We start from the raw sequence: 24,982 nt of genomic DNA on the forward strand, positions 1-24,982 counted from the left end.
GGGAACGGTCGGGCGGCGGATAGACCCTCCTGCTCAGCTTATAATGTTCTGTGATCTCGTGGTATGAAATTAGGCTATCTTTCATGTCTATGTGGGAGGGCTGCTCTGCGGCCGCCCGGTGATAGAGAGCTCGGGCAAGCTCGTGTGCAGCCTCATTTCCTGCAATAGACTCATGCGCTGGGATCCATATTATCTCTATGTTACGTTCTATCGGCCTCGCCTCGAGGACGTGTTTGGCCTCTTCCGAGATTCTTCCTTTCGCGAAGTTTCTTACTGCAGTTTTGCTGTCACTTAAAATCGTCGTGGCCTTGGTACCGACACAAGCGAGCGCTATCGCCAACTCTTCGCCGCATTGGCATCTCTCGTGCGGCTCGAAGCCGCTACCGTTGGTACTCCTGCCCCGCCGACCACAGCGGATACAGGCGCCCCGTGCTGTCCGCACGCCGCGTCTACGTACGCCACCTGGTCTGCCGGTCGCTCCTTCATCTTCCTCTCGTACGCTTTAACCCTATGTTCTCGCCTTTCCTTGTTATACACGGGGTGCATGTTCCGCGGCATAGGTGGGACGCATATCTTGGCCCTGATTCCTGCCGGGATGTTTACCATCTTGTGCGTGCTACTTTCTGGCCGGATTCCTACTCATTCGAGTATTGTCCTGCCCGTTTCAGACTGGCCGAGCCGTTCTAATTGGGATATTCTCACCCCCTCTGCCAGCTCAACCCATCTGTTGTGTACCCCCAGTTTTTCAAGCCGCTCCGTCGACGTAGATATCGGAAGTCCCAGAGCTCGCTTGGCGCATTTCCTCAATATTCTGTCTACCTTCTCTATTTCTGCCTTGTTCACGTTTAGGTACGGCGTCGCATAGCAGATCCGACTTATTACGTACGCCTGCGACATTCTCAGGAGATTCCTTTCTTTTAGTCCTCGCCGTTTTACCGCTACCATGCTCAATATGCCTACCACTTGGTCTGCATATGTGGCTAATTTCTTTATGGTATTGGTGTTATTGCCTTTCTTGTTGATAAACATGCCTAGGATCCTCATTTCCTCGACCCTGGGCACCTCCAGACCTCCCACCACCACTTTAATTTCTACGTCTCTCTTGTTCCTGCTGTCGCTATTGTACACGAAGAGCTCCGACTTCTGCGGTGAGCACGCCAGGCCTCTTTCGGCCGCGTACTTCACCACTACGTCTGCTGCCCTTTGAAGACTCCACTCAATTTCCGCGTCGCTTCCGTTATTCATCCACATGTTTATGTCGTCCGCGTACATGCTGAATTTTAGATCAGGGATCTTGTTCAGCATGGCCTGGAGACATCTCATCGCTATGTTAAATAAGAAGGGGGACAGTACGGCGCCTTGCGGGTACCTTTGCTGCCCAGCCTTATGCCGGGGGACTCTGCGTCGTGGAATTTAACCACCGCCTTCCTTCCTTGGAGAAAGTCCTTGATGTACTCGTATGTTCTCTTGCCCACGTTTACCTCCTCCAGACCTCTGAGCACCGCCTCGTGTCGGACGTTGTCGAAGGCCTTCGTGAGGTCAAGACCTAGGATCACCTTGGCATCTAATCCTTTCTTGTCTGCAATGTCATGTTTGAGTCTGAGCATTACATCCTGCGAGCTGAGCTTAGGTCTAAAACCCACCATTTCGTGCGGCCATAGGTTTCCATCTTCCATGTATCTCGTTAACCTCGTTTGCACTACGTGCTCCATGAGTTCTCCACGCAAGACGTTAGCAAGATCGGTCTTAGGTTTTCCAATTTTGGTTCTTTTCCCGGCTTGGGGATGAGAACAACCTCTGCCTGCTTCCATTCCTCTGGCAATTTACCTTCCGTCCATACTTTGTTCATGTACCGCGCAACTGCATCTATCGAGTCGTTGTCTAGATTCCTGAGCATGACATTATATATTTTATCCGGGCCAGGGGCCGAGCGATTTTTTAGCTCAGCGATAGCTGCTCTGATCTCTGCTACCGTAATGTCCGCGTCTAGATCTTCATTTTCCGCTCCTCCATATTCTGCCTGTCGTACTTCTGTCGCGTCACCTATGTAAATGTCCATGAGCCTGCCCATCAGCTGTTTGTCCGTCCCCTGGAAAGCGTGTCTCGCTTTCACTTGGTTAGCGCTCGCTGCCTGTTTAGATTTTCCCTGGTCGAGGAGATGCCGCAATATATTCCACGTCTTTGCTAGGCTCATGCCCCTTTCCATTTCGTCGCACCTGGCGTACCAATTTTGCTCGTTTAGTTTAATAGCATACGTTTCCATTTCCTTGGTGTGTCTGGCTAACGAACGCCTTGAATTTCTGTTCCATTTTTGAGACTTGAGTCTCTTCTCGAGCCTTTCCTTCTCCTTCCACATGCTCATTAGCTTGCTATCCATTATCTCCGGTGCATCTTCCCCTTCAGCTACTGCTTCCGCGTGCCTGGCATCTTCCCTCAGCTGTTTTGTCCAGTCTCCTATGTCTCCAATTTCCTTAGCTTTGTGGCTTCTGCGAATCTCCCGGAATTTGTCCCATTCCACTATTCTCGCCTGTTTGAGTTTCCGTAGCTTGATTCCTTCTCCCAGCTTCGTAGCTACGATGAAGTGGTCACTACCCAGATTTTCTCTGGTGTTTGCCCATTCTACCCTGCCTGCATTTTTACTGAAGGTGTGTTCCGGCGCGGTGTCTCTACTTACACTGCTACCTACTCTTGTGGGCGCACATGGGTCGGTATGCAAGGTAAGTCCGAGATTTTGGGACTCCTCAAGGAGATGTCTGCCCTTGGGGTCTTGCCTCGCGTACCCCCATTCCTGGTGTGCCGCGTTAAAGTCCCCCACGATCACCAACGGGCTCTGGCCGGCCAGTTTGATGGCTTTTCTAAATATCGTTCCGAATTTCATTTTCTTCTGCTTCGGGTTTCTGTAGATGTTAAGCAGAAATATGCTTTTTGCTCTCTTGCGTCCCGTAATCATTTCCAGCATTACCGCTTCTATGTCCCCCGTACTCACTTCGTGCTCTAGGGTTGCTATATTCCTTTTCACCAGCGTGGCCACTCTGCATTTTTCACCCCTATCGCTATAGAAACTTTGGTATCCGTCCAGTTTTACCTGATTGCCCCCAGTTTCCTGCCGCGCTATAGCAATTGGTTTGTCTTCTACATGTTGCACGTGGTGCTGTAATAGCGCTCACTTCCGTCGGTACCCTCGGAAATTCCGTTGCCAAATGGTGGCGTTCTCTTTCTTACTTTGATTCCTGTCCATTCTTGGAAAAAACTACACTCTCCGTATTCGCCATCCTCTCAGTGAGGCCGTTTAATGCCGCTAGGATCTTGTCCATTGAACCCTTAATGTCCCCTAGAGCGTTTAACCTTACATTCACTTCCTGCATCTGCGTTTCCAGCCTATCAATGTTGCTTACAAATTTACTCGTTAGCTTCCTCTCCAGCGTCACAAGGGGGTCGGACTCGGGCGCCTTTCGCTTTATCGAAGTGGGTCTAACCACCTCCGTATCCATTTTCTCGTCTGCTTCTTCTATCTCCGGTTTCGCCTCCGGCAATTTTCGCGCTGCCGCTTGCGTGGGAGGCGCCACCGACCTCGGCTTATTGTTTACTAATTCTGCTATCATTTTCCTCAGCTCCGCAATTTCCGTTCCTTGCCTCTTTAATTCTGCCTCTTGTTTCCCTATCTTCGCCTTCAACTCTGCATTTTCCTTCCTCAGCGCTACTGTTTCTGGGTTAGCCTGGGTGACCTTGCTCGCGAAGCTTACCGTTTCCTCGGGCCCCGTCTTGGGTAGTCTCGGGTCCTCCCTGGACGGCAGGCTCGGGAACTCCTTCTTGTCCGTGAGTCTCGCCCCGGGCTCGGATCTCGAGGGCGTCCCGGATCTGGACCTTCCCTTGGGCCCGTCCTTGGCCTGCGCTCCTCCGTCTTTCCCATCTTCTCGGCTAGTTGCGTCTTTCGTCGCCACGAACGGCTTCCTATACATCTTCCTACACTTGCTGTCGCCCAGCATGTGGGCTCCCCCGCACAGCTGGCATACGGGGATGCACGTGTGTCCCTGCTCCGGATTCTCCTTGCCGCAGCCTCGGCACTTCAGTTTTTTCGGGTCTGGGCATACATAAGCTCTGTGTCCCAGTAGGCCGCATGTCACGCACACTTCTAGCTTCTTCTTGTACAACCAGCATTTCTTGAAAGATCCCAGACACTTCACCCGCCAAGGCACCTCGCTTCCCTCGAAGAGAATCAGCAGGGAGCCGGAGTCCCCGAGTCTCCGTACGCCCAATATCGGCGGGTTCGCGTCACAGTCCAATGTTTCCCTGATTAGCTCCATACTCATGCTCATAGGAATTCCGTGTATGACTCCCTTGCCCGCGCCGTCCGGCATCGGTGCATGGTTGTTTACTTTCACCGTCTTCCCTCTGATTGTCAGTTTCTTGGCGTCTTGGTACTTCACAGCCCTGTCCTCGCTTGCTGATGCAACGAAGATGGTTTGTTGTGTCATGTTTATCGAGACCACGTCTTCCTTCATAAGCACCTTCGGATCCACCCCTGCTTCTTGCGCTAGCGCGTTCGCAACTTCAAATTCTTCCACGTTCCCCCACGTCGCCGTTATGCCGCCGCTCGGTCTGAGGAGCAGCTTTATAGCGCCTTTTGGTAGGTCTAATATTTTATTTTCCACCGCTTTCTCCGCCAGCTTCTTCCCTAGTTTGGGCTTGAATTTTCCTAGGCTAGGTTGCTGCTGCGCATTTCTGTTGCCGCCATCTTCATCCGGTATATACCTTTTGCCTTCTCGTTTAAACCAGCCGGTTTGAAAACCTGACTTTTCTGCTTCATCTTCTGGCGCCGTCATCTCGACGCAATCCTCCTCTCGTTCCTTCTCATCATTTGCCACCTCGGCCAGCTCCGGTATCTTGCGTGCGTCGGTGAGTCCCCGACCACGTTGCGATGGTTGGTCGAACGCTAGGCTTAGCGCTCGGCTCCTACGAGGCCGCACAGAAATGGCGATAAAATCATGAAAACGGGACTACCATCAAAAACTTGTATCCCTTCGAAGCTGCGTTGCTTCGGCAAACGGCTCTTGAAGTCTCAGAGTCCTCCGCCTTCAATATCCTCCGTTGTCGATCAAGTTCGCGGGAGCTCATGCAGAGCACACCCGCCACACCACCAGACGCTCCCCTGGGGCCCCGTTTCTCCTATGTCGTTACGTCACGCATCACGTGGCCCTCCTTGGTCGCGACGCCTCGCGCGACGGCGCGAGCTGGGCCCCCGTTTCTCATTTGCTGTGACGTCACGCACCACGTGGTCATACTTATTCACGACGCCTCGCGCGACGGCGCGAGTTGGGCCCCCGTTTTTCATCTGCTGTGACGTCACGCATCATGTGGTATGACATGGAGGTCACGAAAGGTCAATGGTAACGACACCGCCGCGCTCGAGGAGCGGGGTTGGGCTATTTTAGTATGCTTCGCATAAAAGCGTTGCGTTCAAAGGGCAAGGCATCGCGCCGAACGGGTGGTGGCGTTCTGTGGACTCCCTGGCAGCGCTACAACGCGCTGTCGCGTTCCACTCCTAAATGCGAAGCTTAAGCGTCATTAATTAGCAGTTAATTAGTATTCAGCCATTAATCAGTAATTAACCATTAATAAGAGATTTGTCATCACTTAGTAATTAGTACTCAATTACATGTGACGCCACCAGTGCCACAGAAACAGCGAAGGTGGTGCGGAAAACGCTTCCGCCTCTACCCACTTTAGACAGTCAAAGTGCCCCCTGAATTTTTTTTAAAGCTAAAGCTTTATTACATCCTGCTACACGTTTACCGACACTACCTTCTGCCGCTCCGAAGCTGCGCCGAAACCGATGAAGAATGGAAGCTTTGAAAGGAAAGGAAATGAGTATAACCGGCCCCCTGGAACAGTGGGCACCTCAGTCGCTATTTAAGCTACGTGGCGGTAGTGAGAGATGTGCGCTGCATGCGTTGGCAACTGTGGCAGGAAGGCGGTACACGATGGGCGGTACTTCGTCGGCGTTCAGTGTGTTACTGGTGTTGGCGTTGACAGCGTTATAGACTCAAATGACTTTTAAGGCGAAAGCCTTTAATGCCTCATACTGTCGTTAGTGTCGGCAAATGTGTCCGCGTTTCGGTCACGTGCCTTATATGGGCATATGCCAATCACTGTTTTACCGATACCTAATCGATGGAATTCGATTTACTAATTGCTAATAATAGTTAAGCAATTATCCTAATTACCCTTTATGGTCAGACCACATGAATAAATAAATAAAACCGAGTAGGGTATTAGTCGAGTTGGGAAATGGAACCAGGGTCTCCGGAGTTCGAGACAAGCACGCTAACCACTCCGCCATGCCAGCTCGATGGTTTGGAACGAACAAAGGCGCGTCTAGTGAATGCGACGTCTTCGTTCACTGCCATCGTCCTTCCTTCCCGTTACGGCGAGGTGCAGGTGTCCACCGAGATATGCGAGACAGATACATTTCCTTTCCTCAAAAACAATTTACCGACGAGCAAGGCCTACAGCCGAATGGGCGATGGCGTTCTGTGGACTCCCTGCCAGCGTTGCAAGACGTTGTCGCGTTCCACTCTTAGAGGCCAAGCTTAACATTTTAACCATACATCAGTGTCACAAGCAGCAACACCGCTCTTAATGCTTTCGCCTCACCGCATTTTAGGTCAGCAAAGTGCCCCCTCTGAATTTTTTTGTGGAAGGGAAGGGTGCATAACTGGCTCCCTCGGTCAATGGACGCCTCAGTAGCGCTTTCAGGCACGTGGCGGTGCTAAGAGATAGATGTGGGGTCCATGCGTTAGCGCTGACGACGTTGTGGCAGACAAGCGGCACTGTAGCAGTTGGCCGCTGTGTTCATTCGGTGAGCAAACTCTCGATCAGCTACTAAACGCCACCTGCAAGGGTGGTACGGTAGGCGCCCTGTCTATCCAGTATCCGGAACGCACTTTACGTTACAGACGCCAAGGTGCGTCTGTCGATCACTGTAGTAACGTCGCACGTATGTGCCACGTGTCCATGGCCACGTTCCCATAGTGGCGAAACGCATATGAAGCTAGTCTACTGGGCGATACCAGTGCATCTCAAAGAACCTCGTGTGGTCGAAATTAATCCGTAACCCTTGGCTGCTGCGAACCTTTCACAGCCTTTTTTAACCCCCCACCAGCCCCACGCCACGCTTTTGACGCAACGTTTATTGGTGGCTTTTACCTCGCAAAGTGACTCAGGCTATGAGAGACGCCGTTGTGAAAGGCTCCGGAAATTTCTACCCTCTGGGGTTCCTTACTGTGGAATGACGTCGCGCAGTACATGGTTTTTTAGAATTTCATCTGGATAAAAATCTGACCGCCGCGGCCGGGATCCAACCCGTCTCTTTCGGGACAGCAGCCCAGCGCCATAACCAATGAGGCACCCCGGCGGATGAGCGCGCTCAATTACCGAGCCGGAGTTCCAGGGTTCGAACCTGGCCGCGGTGGCGGCTGCGTTTCGATGAAAGCGGAATGCAAGAGGCACTCATGTGCTGTGCGATGTCAATGCACGTTAAAGATACCCAGGTGGTCTGAATTATTCCAGAGCCCCCCCCCCCCCCCCCCACTGCGGCATCCCTTTCTTCCTTTCTCTCGCACTCACTCGTTTATCCCTTTCGTTAGGGCGCAGTTCAGATTTCCACCGAGACGCGACCGTTACTGCGCCGTTTCCTTTACTCAAAAAAAAGGCAAAAAAAACAGGAAACGTCTCGTGACTAATTATGAAGATATCGATGCCAGGGGGAGCAGGAGACCAGTGAGCGGAGGGAAGGGAGAGCGCGTGCGTGAGCGTGAGTGGCACTGGTGGCGTGGCCTTGCGCCAAACACGACGTGTCTCCGGGTTCAGTGCAAGAGATGCGGAATGCCGGTGTCCATGCCGCAGACAGGTCCTCATGAGAAGGCTCAGTGGGGGACTCCTTGAAGTTATCGTCGGCGCTCTGGAGGCCTTCTGCCATTTTCCTGGAACAATCGCGACCGACAGCTGGTTTCCACAGCGGCAGCCTCTGCGGGCAATTGACACGTCATAGCATAAGGTGAGGCCTGTGGTCCACTTATACAATGCGAAGCAGTGGCGTCTCCGAGGACAGCGAGGGTAGTCAGGTAATTTTTTATCCTGGCGATGTTTCTTACTGAAATTCTAATAAGGATTGTCGGCCTATAACGAGTCTTCTAGGTATTTTTGCAGTAGTCGTAGCGTTGGACTTCGCTCGACATCAGCGTTCTGTGCTCTGCCATCGCAAATTTTTTAAGCGTTCCATGCCAGCTTTGTTGGACTATCCGCACTCGAAGCTTTGCCAATGAATGAGAGGTGCATACAACCATTGCTTGCGTGAGCCGGGTCCCGTTTTCTGGATTATATGTCACTGCATCCGAGCCTAACTGCCGGCTTCTTCCAAGCTCCCGTGTGCTTAGAAACGTGTGCGTTCAGAATGTAGCGTCCCGGAAGATTAACCCGGGACACGCACAGTCTACCTCGCAGAGGGCTTTTGAGCCACACTGGTGACTGACTGGCTGAGGTAAACCCACCGCGGTGGCTGTGTGTTAGCGTGTCCGACTGCTGAGCAGGACAACGCAGGTTCAGTTCCTGCCACGGCGGCCGCGTTTCGATTCGGGCGGAATCGTGGTACACGCCGTATGCTGTGGGCTGTCAGTGCTCTTTAAAGGAACGCACAGGAGGGGCACTTTGATTGCATTTATTAACCCGAAATTAATCCAGGGGCGCATATTTCTTGATTAGCTCCACCGTTCCCTTGCCTCGCGGATTAGCTCAGGGGTCCACCCTGAACGCTTGCGAACGGCTTGCGGTTCATTTTATTGCGAAAGCAATACTGCGCTAGGTTTTGAGCCTTCAGCGTGGTCCCGGCGGAACCATGTCTGACCTTTAGCTTGACCTCGGTTGTGGCGTTCATTGATGCGCTCTGACACGGACAGTGTTGTTGACGGCGTTGATTTGGAGAAAGGTAAAAAATGCCTCCGTGGTTTACTGGACATCTCAATACCACTTTAAGCTAATTCCGGCGTTCATTGATGCGCTCTGAGATAGCGTTCTAGACTGCGTTGATTTTGAGGAAAGTAAAGGCGTCTTACCAACTCTGGGGTTTAGTGGACACCTCACTTTAAGCTAATTCCGGCGTTCATTGATGCGCTCTGACATAACAGCTTTGTAGACTGCGTTGATTTGAAGGAAACCAAAGGCGGTTTACCAACTGTGTGGTTTACTGGGCACCTCAACAGCACTTTAAGCTAATTCCGGCGTTCCGTGCGGAACTCAGGCTTCCGACTTTCACTACCTTAGTCGCTAAAGTTGCTCGTAATTTGATTTCGCAACCTTCCGGGCGTAACCAAGCTAAGCCTCTGCCAATTTTTTTTTCTATCTGAAGGCAGTAGTGTTACCAAGCATGATATCATCATAAAAAATTGGCTATGGTTCAGCTCTAATTAAACCTGGAGTGAGCTACAACTAGCCGTGTGGGAGTCGCTGAGTCGAATTGCAAAGTCAGTCTTTCACCGTGCGTTTCGTTGGGCGCTCCTTATTCAAACTCGTCCCTGGAAGTGGACTCACGGTTACTGTGTAATTTCTTCTTCTTCCTCCTCTTTATAATGGCACATACCCACATGGGGAGATTGGACAAAATATAGTGGTATAGATAATAGAATTTCCATAGGATTACGGCGACATATCGGAGCCCAACGTGAATTTTAAAAATTTATGCATGAAAAACGGCAGAAAAATATTTAAAGTTAAATAACAAAGAATATTTTGGTGAAAAAACAGGAAAAGTTCCTCATTCATTTTCTTCATAACGGCCTCTCTTTCTGTTTGTTCTTTCACTCCCACCTCCTCACTTCCTCTACAAACGGATGACGGGTATCCACCGAGATATGCGGACAGTTACTGTGTAATTTCCTTTCCTCAAATATAATTTTTTATTTTATTCACTACGTCCCCTTTTTGTCTTTCTTCTTCTCATTCTCGCTTCCTCCCTTCCTGTACACTAAAAAAAAGGTAGTTGAGGTTACTACATTTTGGGGTAGCAACGACTGTCACATATATGACTACCTAGGTAGTAACTTCAAAATAGTAACATTTACTACCTCTCGAGAGAAAACAACTTAAGAAAAAATCTAATGACTTTTGACATTAGGATCTTATGCCTATAAGATAATAATAGTGCAAAATAAGAGCCGAAGTAAAAAAAAAAACTAGAGCAAAAACAAATGTAGTAAAAAATTGCCTGCTCTCACCAGGACTCGAACCGCAGACCTTAGACTTTCGATCCTACCAAGCTAACCACTACGCCACGCCACCAGACGTTAATTTGCTAACTTATGTGGCGTGATATGTGCAGCCACAGTTCTTGTTCTTTCTATTGCGTGTAAATGTAACAGCAGCATCTACATTCTCGCACGGGACAACAATGTTGTTGATAAGGGCCTTTCAGTGGCTGATGGCCAATGCCATAAGGAAATCTTCTGTGTTAACGAAAAAGTCTCTGCTGAGTTTTTATTGTCGAAAGACATGAATACCTGACTTCGTGGTGACTTTCTAATGTGTCACAAGGAGTGCATGAACATGACATCAGAAACTCAACGCCCATTTTTGTGCATCTTGTAGTAAACCAGAAGGAAAAATGAGCACAAGTCAGGCACAATCGCTTGGGGTTGGTGAAGAAGTTCAATTAAGAAATCAAGCTAAGGAATAGAACACATACTCGCTGCGTATATTGTATTGAAAACAAAAAACAGCACTGGCAATTTTGTTAGATTTGCTGCCAATTAGGAAACCCTTTTCATTATATAAAAACATGGGGCATTGAGTAGCAATGTCACCAGGAATGTTAGTATACGTACACGTGCATATTCCGATCATCCATTTCCAGATCAAGGTAGTAATGGATACTACCAGGGTTATAATGAGGTAGTACAAGTGTAGTAACTGCCAAAAAACGTAGTAACAGCAGAAGTTACTACCTTGTTACTACTTAATTTTCTTTCGAGGTAGTAAAAAGGTCCTAGCAACATAGTACATAGGTAGTAAGGGTTAAACAAAGGTTGTAACAGCAGCCGTTACTACGTTTTCACTACCTTTTTTTCTAAGAGTGTACGGTGGGGTTTGGGTGTCCACTGCGGCGCCTGCTAGGCAACGGCTCCTGCGGTGGCTCCGACGCACAGCTGCACTGCATTGCACAGCACTGCTGCCGCCGTGCAGAATAACAACAGCAGGCACGAAGCGCGGTCAACAATTACCAACATTCGGGCCTCTGACATCTTGGTGTAAGCACGTATCGCCGCCTCTCCTTCAGGAGACCGCAGCGACCGACACTGTGAATTCTAAAATTTAGAAGACACGTAAGACTTGCTTTGAATGTGAAAGCGCAGTTTTTAGCTGTTTATTTTTTATTTCTTTCCTTTTCTAATGACCGTTAGCGTGCAGTCGTAAGGCAACACATGCAAAAGGTTTTTGTTCGCCAAAACACAGCGCGGTTTTGTTGCCTGTGAGTTGCGGGCTCCCCTCACAGTCTGAAAGTCCCGAGTTCATTGCCCCGCTCCTACGGAAGATCGCTCTTTGATACCGCGTGGACATCTCGGATTCTTCGGAACACTGCTGTTGGTCAACGCCAACGCCAGGATTCGTTGCCGATGAGGCGTATAATAATACTTTCGCAGTAATATAAAGTGGCCGAAATTTAAACAACGGCAGTGTCCAATTCAAACGCTCCAGCATTGCTCCAAGTGCACGAACGCAGGGACTTGACATTGCCAGAGTAGGGATAGGCCTGCATCAGTCTTGATGACCATTGCTGACCGCAATTTCTTGTTATCCTGCAGGCGGCTGATCCCGTCTCTCGTCAGGCTCGTGCGATTCCAGTGTCGCTTAAGGAGATGCGGAGGAATCTGGAGGCTGAAGAACCGCAGTGAGCGTCTGCAGCGCTCTCGCCGCGTGGGTGTCAGCTGGGCGGACGCACCAGCCGGTGTCCTCTTCCCACCAGCGGAGACAATGTGCGGGAAAGGAACATGTAAGTACCACGTGAGGAAGGAGATCACGACCTGCAGAAAAACATTGGTGGACCCTTAAGCTCCGCCTTTGAGTGGAACGCGACAGCGCGTTGCAGCGCTGCCAAGGACTCTACGGAACGCCATCGCCCGTCCAACGCGACACCTTTGAATTCAACGTATTTTAAGGACTTAATTACTAATTTGTCGTTACTTAGTAATTAGTCATTGTGTGTGGCGTCATCCAGTGGTGACATCACCAGTGCCACTGATGCAGTCAAAGTGGTGCGGAAAACGCTTTCGCCTCACGCACTTGAGACAGTTGAATTGCCCCCCCCGAATTTTTTAAGCCTCTGAAACGCCCCCAGCTAGGGTAGCGAGCAATACCTTGTGGCAAGTGGTCCGATTTTATCCTATCTGCGACCCCTAGCCGCCGCGGTGGCTCAGTGGCTATGGTGCTCGGCTGCTGTCCCGAAAGACGCGGGTTCGATCCCGGCCGCGGCGGTTGAATTTCTTTGGAGGAGAAATTCGAGGCCCGTGTACTTTGCGATGTCAGTGCACGTTAAGGAACCCCAGGTGGTCGAAATTTCCGGAGCCCTCCACTACGGCGTCTCTCATAGCCTTAGTCGCTTTGGGACGTTAAACCCGATAAAACCAAACCAAACCTATCTGCGACCCATGATAATGCCGGCCTTTTTATGAGTTTCAGTTTGAAAACAAATTTTTGCGAGCGTCCCCTGGACTACTCGCTTATCTTACAATTGCTATCTTCCGTTTTTACAGTTCCCGAGCTACGCATAGTAGTTGCGGGTGTAAATGCCAAGGACTCATACACAGCCCAATGGAGCACAGGTGGCTGCTAGAGGAGGTAGAGCGCGAGGAGCACAGCAGAGGGGGTTGCATGTGCAGACGACGAGCGTCCCTCGAACAAGATTGAGCGCACCTTCGACAGAACTCCTACATTGCGTCGAATTCGTATGTCGCTTGCCAGAAGTTGGCATTACTGCCACAACACAGACATAAAATTTAAGTACACAGAGTACAGAAACAAAGCAGAACAGAAATATGGTTACGACGCAGCGTTCGCTTGAAAAGTGGGACAAACACCCTCGGAAGGAGTTCGCCAACTCCTTGATCAGCCGCGTTATACCGCGAACATGTAATCTTCATGTATTTCTTTCGAGCGAACAGTTCTTCGTTGCCTTAGGGTTATTGCACATTCTTGATGTACTAACTTGCAAAGCTTACCCGTTCATGCACTGTTCCAGCCATTGCCTCGCAAAAGCGACGTCAGAATAGCACGTCTTGAAGTCTCATGCTCTAAACAGCACAGCACAGCATACCACACCGTGCAATTCTATACCATTTTTGAGACTACGTCTTGAGGATGCTTGATAACATAAGCTTGGTTTGGGTGCCCTTAGTCGGCTACTTTTCGAACAATTCCTTCCGGTAACGTGCGTAACAGCGCAGGCAAGGATGTCGAACACAAAATATGTTCTGCGAAAGGTAACTCTTCGTTGAAATCTTGCGAATTTTGTCGAGAACTCCAAATCGGGATAAAATCGCAGCCGCAGGACTATTTAGGCCCCGTTGGCTTTGCACGAAGACATTCACCGCTGGAGCGTGGGCGAAAATAAACCGGTTGACTGTGTTCCTGAAGGATGCTCACTGATCACACAACCAGAGTAAAATAATAAGCTGAGAGAGATATGAGTCAGGGCGTGGTTTGGGCTTTTTTGTGTGTGCATATTTTCACGGAATTAGTGCTAGTTGGTTACTTATAGCGTACATTGAGCAGCGCAGAGACAGGGTTCTCTCAAGCGAAAAGTGACTTTTATTAAGCCCTGGCAGTCATCAGTAAGCTTGCCTAAGCGCTTGTACGCGACATAGTAAACGCGAAGTCATCTTCCCCTCCTTGCAGAGCACGAGCTCTCCTTGTATTGTGGTACTTCTGAGGACCCTCAGGCTACCGGCCGAGTGGTGTCCAGCGGTGCCTCCTGGCTGAAATGCAAAGGTAAGCTCGCAGCTATATCCTCAAATAAGTATCCAGGCTACTTCAGTGAAACTTACCCCTAATCTAGCATACCAGCTTGGGGCAGTGGCACGTTGGTGGCCATATACGTACGGTCATTCGTACACTTTCGATCCAGGCCAAGGTAGTGCGATCGAATACAGGACTCTGCGCCTGCATTTCGATGGGGCAGAAATCCAAAAGCACCCATGGGCTCCGCTATATGTTAGTGCATTTTAAGAAGCCCATGCGGGGTGAAATTAATGCGGAGTCTCTAATTGTCGACCTGCAGTCTCATGGCCTTGAATCTCATACAACATATAAGATGCAAATAAACCTTACGGAGTTTGACATTATTGTTGCTGGCAGGGTGTGACGACGGTGGGCACCTGGTTTTCCCTCCAACGGGATTTCTATGCTATCGCATAATAAAAGCATAGAATTTGAGATGCCTAGCACCATGTTTGGAATCACTGCTTTTTTTCTGTCTAAACAGGAGAGGAAAGATGATAAAACTCGGAAGACTTACTAATGCAACGCAATAAACAATGGAACCAAGAAAGCACAGGCTTTGTCACAAATTTATGGCATAAGGGTTTGCCTTCTAAGCTGTGTAGTGGGGCTCCTATAGCATTCGTGAGATTCGTACCTATCGTTGTCGCGCGAACCAGGAATCTTCTTAGCTTCAGCCATGTTGCAACGCTGGGGATGCAATACGAGCCACACGGTGCAGCTCGTAAGCAAACTTTTAATAAAAGTTGTATGTATTTTGCCCCGCTGACTATGAATACTCGCTTCTAGACAACCTTTTACGAAGAAAAGGCATAAAATTGTCGGACGGCACACATTAACGCTATTCGGCAATGTTGTCACAAACTGTATATCGTTCATGTCTTGCAGCTCCTTTTTATTAGTTCAGTATCGTATGACTTGCCTTGGCACATGCAATCAACAGCTCTAGTACAGCCCATCATTTCGTAATTGGAGTTAGGCTTTTTTTCGCGAGCATAGCTTTCGCACGCTATGCCCTAGAGACGGTCATTCTGCTTGCGTCGCGTCTTGGCGGCTCCTCCCAAAAATCGTGGGCGGCTGCACCTCCTTCCCAGGACTCAGTGCTTAATGTATTCTTGTGTGCGAATGTAACAAAACACATCTTACTGGATGGCTCATTCTGCTAGGGTGGTAGCAAGGTGTCAGAATGCAGGACGTTCACCGTGGCAAGAGAGGGACACTGTCGCATCTGTTCTGTGTCAAACTGCAGGGTGCCTGCTACTGTCTCCCGTCAGGCTCGCACATTCCTCGCCGAAGAAGCACAGGGCGACTCATAAAACAGAAGAAACCCCGCTGGGCGCCGGGCATGCATTCGTCGCGTGGGTGTCAGCCACCACGCCGACGAGCCCACCTTTTTCGCCCAGACAGCGTGGGCCGGGCGGGGAAGAGGAAGCCATTCCTTGGAAGTAGGACTGCCACCTTTGTTGCGCACGTGACCTACCCACGCCCTTCGAAGTTTCAGTGCACCCACTTTCCCCCTTCACTGTTTTAGAGCGCTGCTCCTTGGCGCCCGTTTCTGCGTTCCGCGGAGTACCAGTCGCTGTTGTCCCTCGTAACCAGCAGTGGACACCTCAGTCGCGTTTTAAGCTCCAATGGAGCGGGAGCTTAGAAAGCAGTGGAAAAGCGCATAACTGCCCTTTTAGAACAGTGGAAACCTCAATCGTCCTTAAAGCTATGTGGTGGTAGAGACAGATGTGCGCTTCATGTGTTGGCATTGACAACTTTGTGCCAGAAATGCGGCGTTTAAACCACGCGCTATAAGCGTTCATTGTGTTCATTGGCGTTGGTGGTGACGTTTTACACTGCGATCATTTTAAAAGGAAGTGAGCATAACTGGCTCCCTGGGTCAGTGGACGCCTGAATCATGCTTATAGGTACGTGGGGTGAGTAGCAACAGATGTGAGCTCCATGCGTGATTAGCACTGACAACGGTTAGCGAACTCTCGCGATCAACCATCCACTTGTACCTGCCAGTGTGGCCGGGTGGTTCGGAACTTTAATGTCGCTATAAAGACATATAGGAATTGCTTACCACATGTGCGGGTGAACACCCCGTTCTTCTCGCTCGTAACGCCTCCCACGGCTCTGACAACCTCGCGAAATACTTGCACAGACCTCGCCTTTGTGAACCAGGCATTGGTGCAGCAAGTCGAGCATACATCCATTTCTCCGACCACATAGCTTCCTTCACGACAATCAAGAACTGTTAGTGTCTTGAGGAAGGAATGTGTGTGGAAAGTAACAAGTTGCCTGTAATTCTACATGCATGTCTTGCTTGAATTCTTTGCCTCAATCGAAAAGCTGAAACAGCTCATGAGCTGCGCTCAAATATCGCATTCGGAAGTAACGCAATTGTCGGCAATTTTTTCTTGTGCTGATCACCTGTGCCCGCTAAAAGCCAAAGAACCATATTTGCTTTTGCTGCATATCAGCTTGGGAAAGGCAATTGCTGATTGCAAGAAATGATATTCATGTGCCGACAAAAACGGTGCAAAATGTCATCGCAAAAAACTACTTGTGGAATCCTCGTAGAAGTGAGCGAGTACAAGCTGACCAGTCTCTATCTGAATGGAACCCAGCTATCTGCTGCAAAATTGGATCATGATTTCTTTCCTTTCGACAATACTTTGCAATAGAGCTTATGGGCCTTTGCCCTTTAGTGGGCGTAGTCAGCATGATGATGCCCCTTGGAAGCACCATGCGGCTTCAGGTAGACTATTCTTGTGCAGATGGTGTGGCGCGGAACCCGGTCGTGTAGAACACCTTCGTCGCGTACGCGGAAGCCTTCCTCACCGTCGCCAAGCACCAGCGACTCCTGCTCTTCAGGTAAGCGACAGTTGGTGTGACAAAGTTGCAGGTTGCTGGATTCATTCATGCGTGCATGAAGGAAGTGGGAAAAGCAATAAGCAACGATGAGCCACGCGGCAGCGATCTACAAAATGCTCAACAGATAACACACTGGACACCTTTGTACCCTATAACGTGTGAGCGGCAGCGTTACTGTAGTACCGGGAGCCCGCGGCCAGTCAATGGGCATGCGCAAATCGCCTTGACGGGGCCAGATGTCGCCAGGTACCCGTCAGCTCCACGTGCGCCTGCAACATCACGACCAATCCGCGCGTGTTCACCGCCGGTGGGAGGGCTCCCGGTACTCCGGTAACGGTAACACGGTACACGGTATGCTAAAGGCGTCTATTCTTTCTGTCGCAAGACCTCCCTTGTAAGAAACTTTGGTTTAACCATGTACAGCCAGTAAGTTCCCTGCCACAGTTATTTACCTTCATACAAGGTCTGCGAACTCTGGTATACCGGGTGTCCCAGCTAAGTAATCAAGGTTTTAAACCAGGCAGAAATGTCTTAGATCATGGAAAACATGCGTGTCGTATTGAGACGCGTGGCCTAGTTTTCAAGAACATTCGTGTCTGCAGGCGACTCCAGATTCACTATTCTCTGGCAGTGAGAGATGGGTGGGGTGGCGGGTAGATACGATCTGAGGGCGGGAGTCTGCAGTGACATCACCAGCTCGGTAGCCTTTTAGCCATAGTTGGGAACAAAGTTTAATTCGGATGATGATGATCATTTTAAAAAAACAACTGGCTGAAATGCTTGCACCAAGCTACCATTCACACATCTTTATTCACTGGCCTTGCTAGAGAGCCCGTGAAATAAAGTTCCCACTAAATACCTGCTGACGTATATCTCGCGCACGCGCGAAAAGCCCCGTCGGGAACAGCGCTCGGGAAAACAGCCGGCTTAGTTTTGTGTTTAAACGCCTTGGAACGGTGAAGCAGCATTTTTTCTCTCCTCAAACAGTCTAGCCTTTCAAGACTGTGTACCGCTTCCATATTTCTGCTTTACTCCTGAGATCAATATTTAAAAAATTCGCTTCGACTAATTAATTTTCCAGAACGAAAAATACTACTGCCTGGCCAATATGACTCAATTCCAACGCTCAGTTGGTTATGCTCGCCTAGGACGCTTTTTTTAAACCGAGGTTACTTTGAACTGCGACACCCATACACATATTCTCTGTGCTCAAAACGCTTCTGTGAAAAAGAAGTCCTTCAGTCGTGACAGTGAAAAAACACGCTTACATTGGCCGTTACTGTCGTCACTTAGGTCTCATCAGTTCATCCCTCGCCAAAGCAGGTGTGGGGGGGGGGGGATACATCCTCACCCAAGCTGGTGTCTTGACTAATGATCCTGTGAATCTTTTTTCTAGTCACATCCAACTTACGTTATGACTGCTACACACTGCTACTCCGCGACAAAGAAACAGTGCGCTGCTAATCCCTTTGTACTTGTTTGTTTTCATGTAGCCTGTTGTAGCTAGATAGAAACATTGAAACCTTAACTTCCGTTTTCTGCTACGATTGGTATGCGGTGCGATGCATCACCCTGTGCGATGTTAGTGCACGTTAAAGAACACCAGGTGGTCGAAATTTCCGGAGCCCTCCACTACGGCGTCTCTCATAGCCTTAGTCGCTTTGGGACGTTAAACCCCATAAACCAAACCAAAACCTTTTGGCCATAGTGTTATGTTGCCAGCTGCTGTTTCTTTTAAGTTCCATCCTACTATGTAATCGCAGTTGCAAGCAGGATGTTAAACACTCTGTTCGCGTTCTTTTTCTCTTGAAGCAGCAAGAACAGGCGGCGAGGAAGCCTCCGGAGCTAGGAGGGCACAGCACACAGAGACGGCTCGGCGTATGAAATGCGTTCATCGCGTGGGTGTGAACCGCGACGCAAGCGCCCTCACGCGCCTCATCTGATTCCCATAAAGGGGACGGGGGCAAGCGCAGGAAGCTGATCTCGGTGAGAACCTTTAGGGGACACTTAAGTTCCACTGTAAGGGTATGATTAGGACATATCACTAAGCAGACACGGGCGCGGTTCTTTCTTTTAACCGTCACACAACAGCTAACCTACCTGTAAACTATAACGCGACACCATTATAGATATTTCTATCGCTACCACCTGGAACGCTGTACGAATAACAGTTGCTCATAATTTTGGTGCAAATGTTGACGGCATTACTGCCGCCGCATTGAGGTCAGCTAGTTTATGGTTTATGAGGTTAAACGTCCGAAAGCGACTCAGGCTGTGAGGGACGCCGCACCGGACTCCTCCACTGAGCGACTCGGGCTATGAGGCACGCCGTACCGATGTCCACTTCGGTGTCCCTCATAGCCTGAGTCGCCTTGGGACGTTAAAGCCCATAAACCATAAACTAGCTGACCTCATTGTGGCGGCAGTAATCCCGTCAACATTTGCACGAAAATTATGAGCAACTGTTCATCGTACAGCGTTCCAGGTGGTGCCATACAATTTTTCTGTGCATGTAGACCACGTGTTTTAGTTAAGTTGGAGGCTAGGTTTCGATAGTGCTTAAAACCGATAAGTAAGCCTTCCCAGACTACCTCTTCCCTTAAGGCGCGGTTCAGGTATTCACCTAGGTGTCGAGTTGCTTGCAGCAAGCGACGTGGTATATGATTTTGAATGGTTCACCTTGTGCAGATCAGCCGGCGGTGTGGACCTCGTCGTGTAAAATGCCTTCGTCGCGCCTGGATGGCTGCCTACAAGAAGCCATTCCAGAGCTACTGCGCACCCAGGTGAGCAATCGCTGGGGGGAAAGATAAAGGCGCTTGACGCGTTCGCTCTTCTCCTGTCCTCCGGTTATCATTGCTGGAGAAAAGACTGTCGCATATCACCACAGCTGAAACTTTGGGTCTGTATATCATAATGGTTTCTACCCATTTCATACCACCAACTTTCCACCCTTCGCTTCTGTCTGTAGCGATGACACGACATGGGCTTCAGTCAGTAACGGACACCGGGCGTGGGGCGTGTGGTGTCCCATTGGCAAGTGACGAAGGGGCGGAATTCAAAGTTGGAAGAGATTGGTTTTCAAACTTGTTACGGGCGTGCTGCACACATCAAATACGGACAATCTCAGCACTCACAAGTGACAGATATTAGTGTGGGCTTAAAAAAAAAAAAAAAATAAATAAATAAGAAAAAATTGAACCAAACCATGGTGGACATAAAGGCTGCATCGCGCTTGGGCGCAAAGAATACAGAAAGAAAAGACAGTTTTCTTTGCCGGCCAAGAGATAATTGTTTATTGCCAGTATCAATAGATAATGAGGAACATTTCAAGAACACGAAAAGTCATTTGAATCGAACAGGGCTAGTGAAAACTAACTGAATGCACGTGCTTTTGCACAACGTACAGGAAAAAATATTTTCGCTCCTTTTCCAGGCCTGGCGCTTTTCTTTGGATGTGGTACCTCACCGCAGGGTGACACCGCCGTTGAGTCGGTGGTGGCCGGCGGTGCCTTCCGCTGAAACACGGGTAAGTAGGCAACCATTTTTGGAGTGAAGTAGCCAGGCTATTTCTCTGTCACTGACCAAAGTGGCGTAGCCAGAAATGTTTTTTTTTTTTTGGGGGGGGGGGGGGGTGGCGGTGTTATACGCCCCCGGTAAAAAAGTTAAGATCGCCTGCTTCCAAACAATATCTTAAGCCATTTTTCGGCTTCAATAAAGCCAAAGGGTTAGTTGTTTCGTTCACCGTAATGTTTACAAAAAAAAAACCATAGAGGACTGTGAGCACTTCATTCGTAAAGAATATTTGTCTCAAAAAAAACGTTTCAAAAATCACGGATATTCGCAATGGCATTTGTCTAAACTTCTACCCAATGCATGTGAACCTGCGCTGTGCTGCATAATCTGTTTAAACAAAACCACTTATTTTCACTATAGTTTATGATCTTTCTGTGAGTTCCTAATGAGCTGAACATTAATTGCAAACGTGTCCGGGGGGTGGGGGGGTTCTGACACCGGACACCCCCCGCCCCCTCCCCTCGCTACTCCCCTGACTGACCGCTTATCTCCCAGGTCAGTGTTCGTGCGCGTGTGTACCATATGCGGTATTTGAGTTCGCGCGCCTTCATGACGTTATTGAGGGTGGCACAAGGTTTAGCATAAAAAAGATTTTAAGCTCTGATGCGTAATGCCCTTAACTCCGCAAAACTTCTCTATGTTTCCACCTTTTGCTTATGACTAACACCTAAGGTCCAAGACCTGCAGTCGCTGTGGCTACTACGTCCATCGCAGTGGATGCACGGTCACGTGCCTGACAGCGACACTGGTCACGTTGGCGCGTTGGTCACGTGACCATATGAAAGGTGGTGAGGCTTAGCCTGTTATTGCATACCAGTGTAACGGTTATGGAGGTGTGCTTTCTGCCCAACAGGTGGGCAGCTTGACGTTTACTTAAGCAATGTGCGTTAGTCTCGGTGACCGTATTAACCTTGTCGTGTCTCAATGGTCATCCCGGCAGGATCCAGGCCCACGACTACCACAAGGAGGCTGCTGCTACATCAGATCGAGTAAGCAGATATTTGTGACGCCGTCTGGCGTCGTGATGAAAAAAGTCCGGTTTACTTTACGTACTCAACGGGAGACATGCACAAGGGGCGTTCTACATGAAACTATGAAGGCTTTGTGTCTCAAAGTGACTCAGGCTATGAGGGACACCGTAGTGAACGGCTCCAAAAATTTTAATCATCTGGGGTTCTTTAACGTGCGCTGACATCGCACAGCACATGGGCCTCTAGAATTTCACCTCCATCGAAATTCGACTGCCGCAACTGGGATCGAACCCGCTTTACATTTCATTTCATTTATTTCATTTATTTTCTCCTTAAGGGCCCGAGGGCATTACATAAGGGGAGGCGAATTAACATGATGTAAAAAAATCTTGAACGTGGAAAAATGTGAAGAGCAAAATACAAAATAAAATGAAGGCAAACAAAAACAAAAGCAAGAAAAAAATACAGTAAAAAATGCAGACATACATCGAAGTCAAATAACAGCAACCAAGCAAGCGGAAACATGAAATGAAATGACATTGATTTCAAAAAAAAAAAAGCTCATAGTCCCTGAAGTACTTCAGCGGGACTTTTTAGCGATATGTTGTTCTTGGCTGGCACAAGACAGGCTTAAGTGGAGGTCCATTAACAGTGTTAAACTGTTTTGCAGACAGGCTATGACTATGGGGGACTCCGTAGTGGAGACCTTGGGGAATTTTGATTAGGAGCCCTCCACTATGGCGTCCCTCATATCCTCAGTCGCTTTGGGGCGTTAAACCGCCTACAACCTTAAGCCTTAAGTAAGGGCCCTCGCACGAGGGTTGGCAGTATTGTTAAATAAATCAATAAATAGCAAAGGTAGGTTTTTACTTTTTCAAGTACAGTGGGCGCTTAATTCACTGAAATTAAATAACATGCATAATTGTGACCAGATATGGCTCTCGAAAAAAAAACTCAGTCCCTCAAATACTTAAACAGTGTTGAGCTGTCATGGGGACAGGCTATGACTACGACGGACGCCGTAATGGAGGACCCTCGGTCTGAGCTTGAGACGTTGAATAGATCCCTTAAAAAGGTATTTTTTTCCTTTTATTAAGTACAGTGAGCGTTTCATTCACTGGCTTAAATTAGAGACATACCGCACGTACAAAGCGCTGCGAAGACCTGCCGCGCAGTGGTACAGTGGTGATAGGCATCAATTCGCAAACGTGGCGTCCACCGAGTGTCTGGCGAGCCGCTGCACACTAGTTCTCCTTCCTTCCAAGTGATGGAGCCATCGATCGCGGCGGAATGATGGATGAGGAGGAACACACTTATGTAGCATGCGTGACGTTTTGATTCTCAGTTGCCCATAGGCTTCATGTTACTGCAAATCACTGTACAGGTACACGCTAGTTGTTTGGTCTCGGCCACACTTTGCAGCAAAGTGTTTCAGCAGATAAGGCCGTTCAGCAGCAAGCATGATCCGAGAATGGCGCATCAGCTAAGTTGTTTTGATATGCAGTCGATCCTGGATATACCGAACCCGGATCTGTCGAACTTTTCGTTGTATTAAAGTCAACGCATTCCCTTGAAGAAATTTTACAAAAGAATAGCACCGCTCAACGCGTTTTGTCCATCTGCCGTTCGGCGAAATATTCAATCTGTCGAACGGCGCGCCCCTGCAAGTGCAGCTCCTCCAAATGGCATTCCCGCCATTCCTCACGCGTAAGTCCGCGTACGTACCGCCTGCCACCACTAGCCAAGTGAAAACGCCGTAAACCAAGTTGGCGTCAGGAAATTGGTGTATGGTTCGCGTGGCCTTCCGACTCGTGGTCCCATACCGCTGTAGCGCTTACTACAAGTCTGTGGGTTGCCTTCCCCAGACGCGCTCCATTGCCGAGAGCATCGCATACAGCTGTACGTTGATCTCAATTATAATTGTTTACAATGTGGGGATAGCAAAATTAGTCTTTTTATGATAGACCGTGGCTTGCTGCATCTACGGCGTTTTGTCCAAGCGGGAATGCCAACTTCTTCCTCGCCGTCATATTGGCCGATGGAAATCGGCGGAATTCTTCCGCTGGCAGAAATCTGTCCTGGACCGATCGCGCTTTCCGCTGGGCATTTCGACGGAATCTCCTCCGTTGCTGCGGATTCCGGTCACTGTCGCCGCCCCGAGTGAGAACGCGCCTTGACGCGGACGCGACCGGTGATGCACGGCGCTAAATTGTGGCTGACGCTGAACCTTTTTCCGCAGATCAGGCACTGTCGGAGGCAATCGTGTGACACACCTGCATCGCGTATGCACCGTTTGCAGCCAAGGAAGCTTTTCAACGGCCCCGTGCTGGGCGGAGGTAAGCCATTTTTTTTAGAGCAAAGTGTTAAAGGCGACTGTCAGACTAGACGATACAAAGCGCAAAAGGGACAGGACGAACGAAGAAACCACACGGACAAGGCGCTTTCCTACTTGTCCAGTGGTTTCTTCGTTCGTCCTGTCCCTTTTGCGCTTTGTATCATCTGGTTATGTACCAACTCGCCCATCAATCGATTCTTCTGGACTCTCAGACCAGTATAAAATTATTGGCGTATTCTGGTAGCCTGTGCTGACAATAGCGAGGGCGGAACTCGAGATTTTGGCGGGAATTTGTATTCTACAATTGACAAAGAACGTGAAGCCATAGCCGATGGTTGCGCCGTGCTGTGCGAAAACTTGCAGCTCTCCGAGTAGACACCGTGGCAACATCTCGTGGAGTTAATTGGTTTGGCTTTATGGGGTTTAAAGTTTCAAATGAACTCGAGACTATGAGGGACACCGCAGTGGAGGTCTCCACATAATTTGGACCACCTGGTGTTCTTTGACATAGCGCAGTACACGGGCATCTAGAATTTAGCATGCATCGAAATGCGACCGCCGCGGTCGGGATCCAACCCGCGGCTCTAAAATACACAGTCGAGCGCCATAACCATTGAGCCACTGCGGGGCATGCGTGAAGTTGATATTGTACACTTTATGAGCAGTAATGATCGCAATATGTAGCGCAATTGTTCTATTCTTTGTTGGAAGAAACTTCAGATGCCTTAACCGCATGCCTCCGGTGGGATCCCAACCCACCACCTCCGAATTTCGCATGAGATGCTCTTGGTAGAGCACCGGACGCGAAATTCGTTTCCCTTGCAAGTCACCGTCTCCTCTACGATTTCGCCGTGCTTTCTTATCATTTCTTCTCACGCTTCAAGAAGGACAAGCTGCCACAGTGCTGCTAGTGGCGCGGCCGGTGCTGCTGGCAGAAGCGGTTGTTGCCATCTCAAAAACGGAATTTTTTAATCGTGGGGATAAAGTTTGAGAGAGCAGCAATAAATTTTTCAATTTGGCCAGTTTTATTTCTTTGGTGCTTTCACTTGGTGGTCGTCCGTTTTTGGCGCTGCCTTTTTCCATGATAAATAACCGACTTGCCCACACGAAGATATGAACCACCCTCGAGGCTGTGCTTAATTTTTCCTCGCTGGCATATCAGTCCCTAATTTGCGAGTCGAGCGCTCGTAATCAA

General features: G+C 49.3%; 2 protein-coding genes across 6 annotated transcripts in view; both read left to right on the top strand.

The window, feature by feature from the left end:
- Positions 1-14,034, top strand: part of LOC149347824 (uncharacterized) — a 99,131-nt gene extending 85,097 nt beyond the window's left edge. Inside the window, exons 5-6 of the mRNA XM_089587522.1 lie at positions 11,853-12,040; positions 13,942-14,034. Coding sequence (XP_089443648.1) covers positions 11,853-12,040; positions 13,942-13,943 — 190 coding nt within the window. The 3' untranslated portion in view covers positions 13,944-14,034. The remainder of the gene's footprint in view (positions 1-11,852; positions 12,041-13,941) is intronic.
- Positions 13,910-24,982, top strand: part of LOC149347828 (uncharacterized) — a 48,624-nt gene continuing 37,551 nt past the window's right edge. For all 5 annotated transcript variants that reach the window (XM_089587532.1, XM_089587533.1, XM_089587530.1 and 2 more), the window contains exons 1-7: positions 13,910-14,034; positions 15,293-15,488; positions 16,812-16,908; positions 19,597-19,691; positions 20,342-20,434; positions 21,422-21,470; positions 23,692-23,788. In XM_089587532.1, the coding sequence (XP_089443658.1) occupies positions 16,812-16,908; positions 19,597-19,691; positions 20,342-20,434; positions 21,422-21,470; positions 23,692-23,720 (363 nt within the window). In that variant the 5' untranslated portion in view covers positions 13,910-14,034; positions 15,293-15,488 and the 3' untranslated portion in view covers positions 23,721-23,788. The remainder of the gene's footprint in view (positions 14,035-15,292; positions 15,489-16,811; positions 16,909-19,596; positions 19,692-20,341; positions 20,435-21,421; positions 21,471-23,691; positions 23,789-24,982) is intronic.

Source organism: Amblyomma mixtum, chromosome 4 (genome assembly GCF_055824585.1).
Source record: "Amblyomma mixtum isolate Tamu chromosome 4, ASM5582458v1, whole genome shotgun sequence".
NCBI lineage: Eukaryota > Metazoa > Arthropoda > Arachnida > Ixodida > Ixodidae > Amblyomma > Amblyomma mixtum.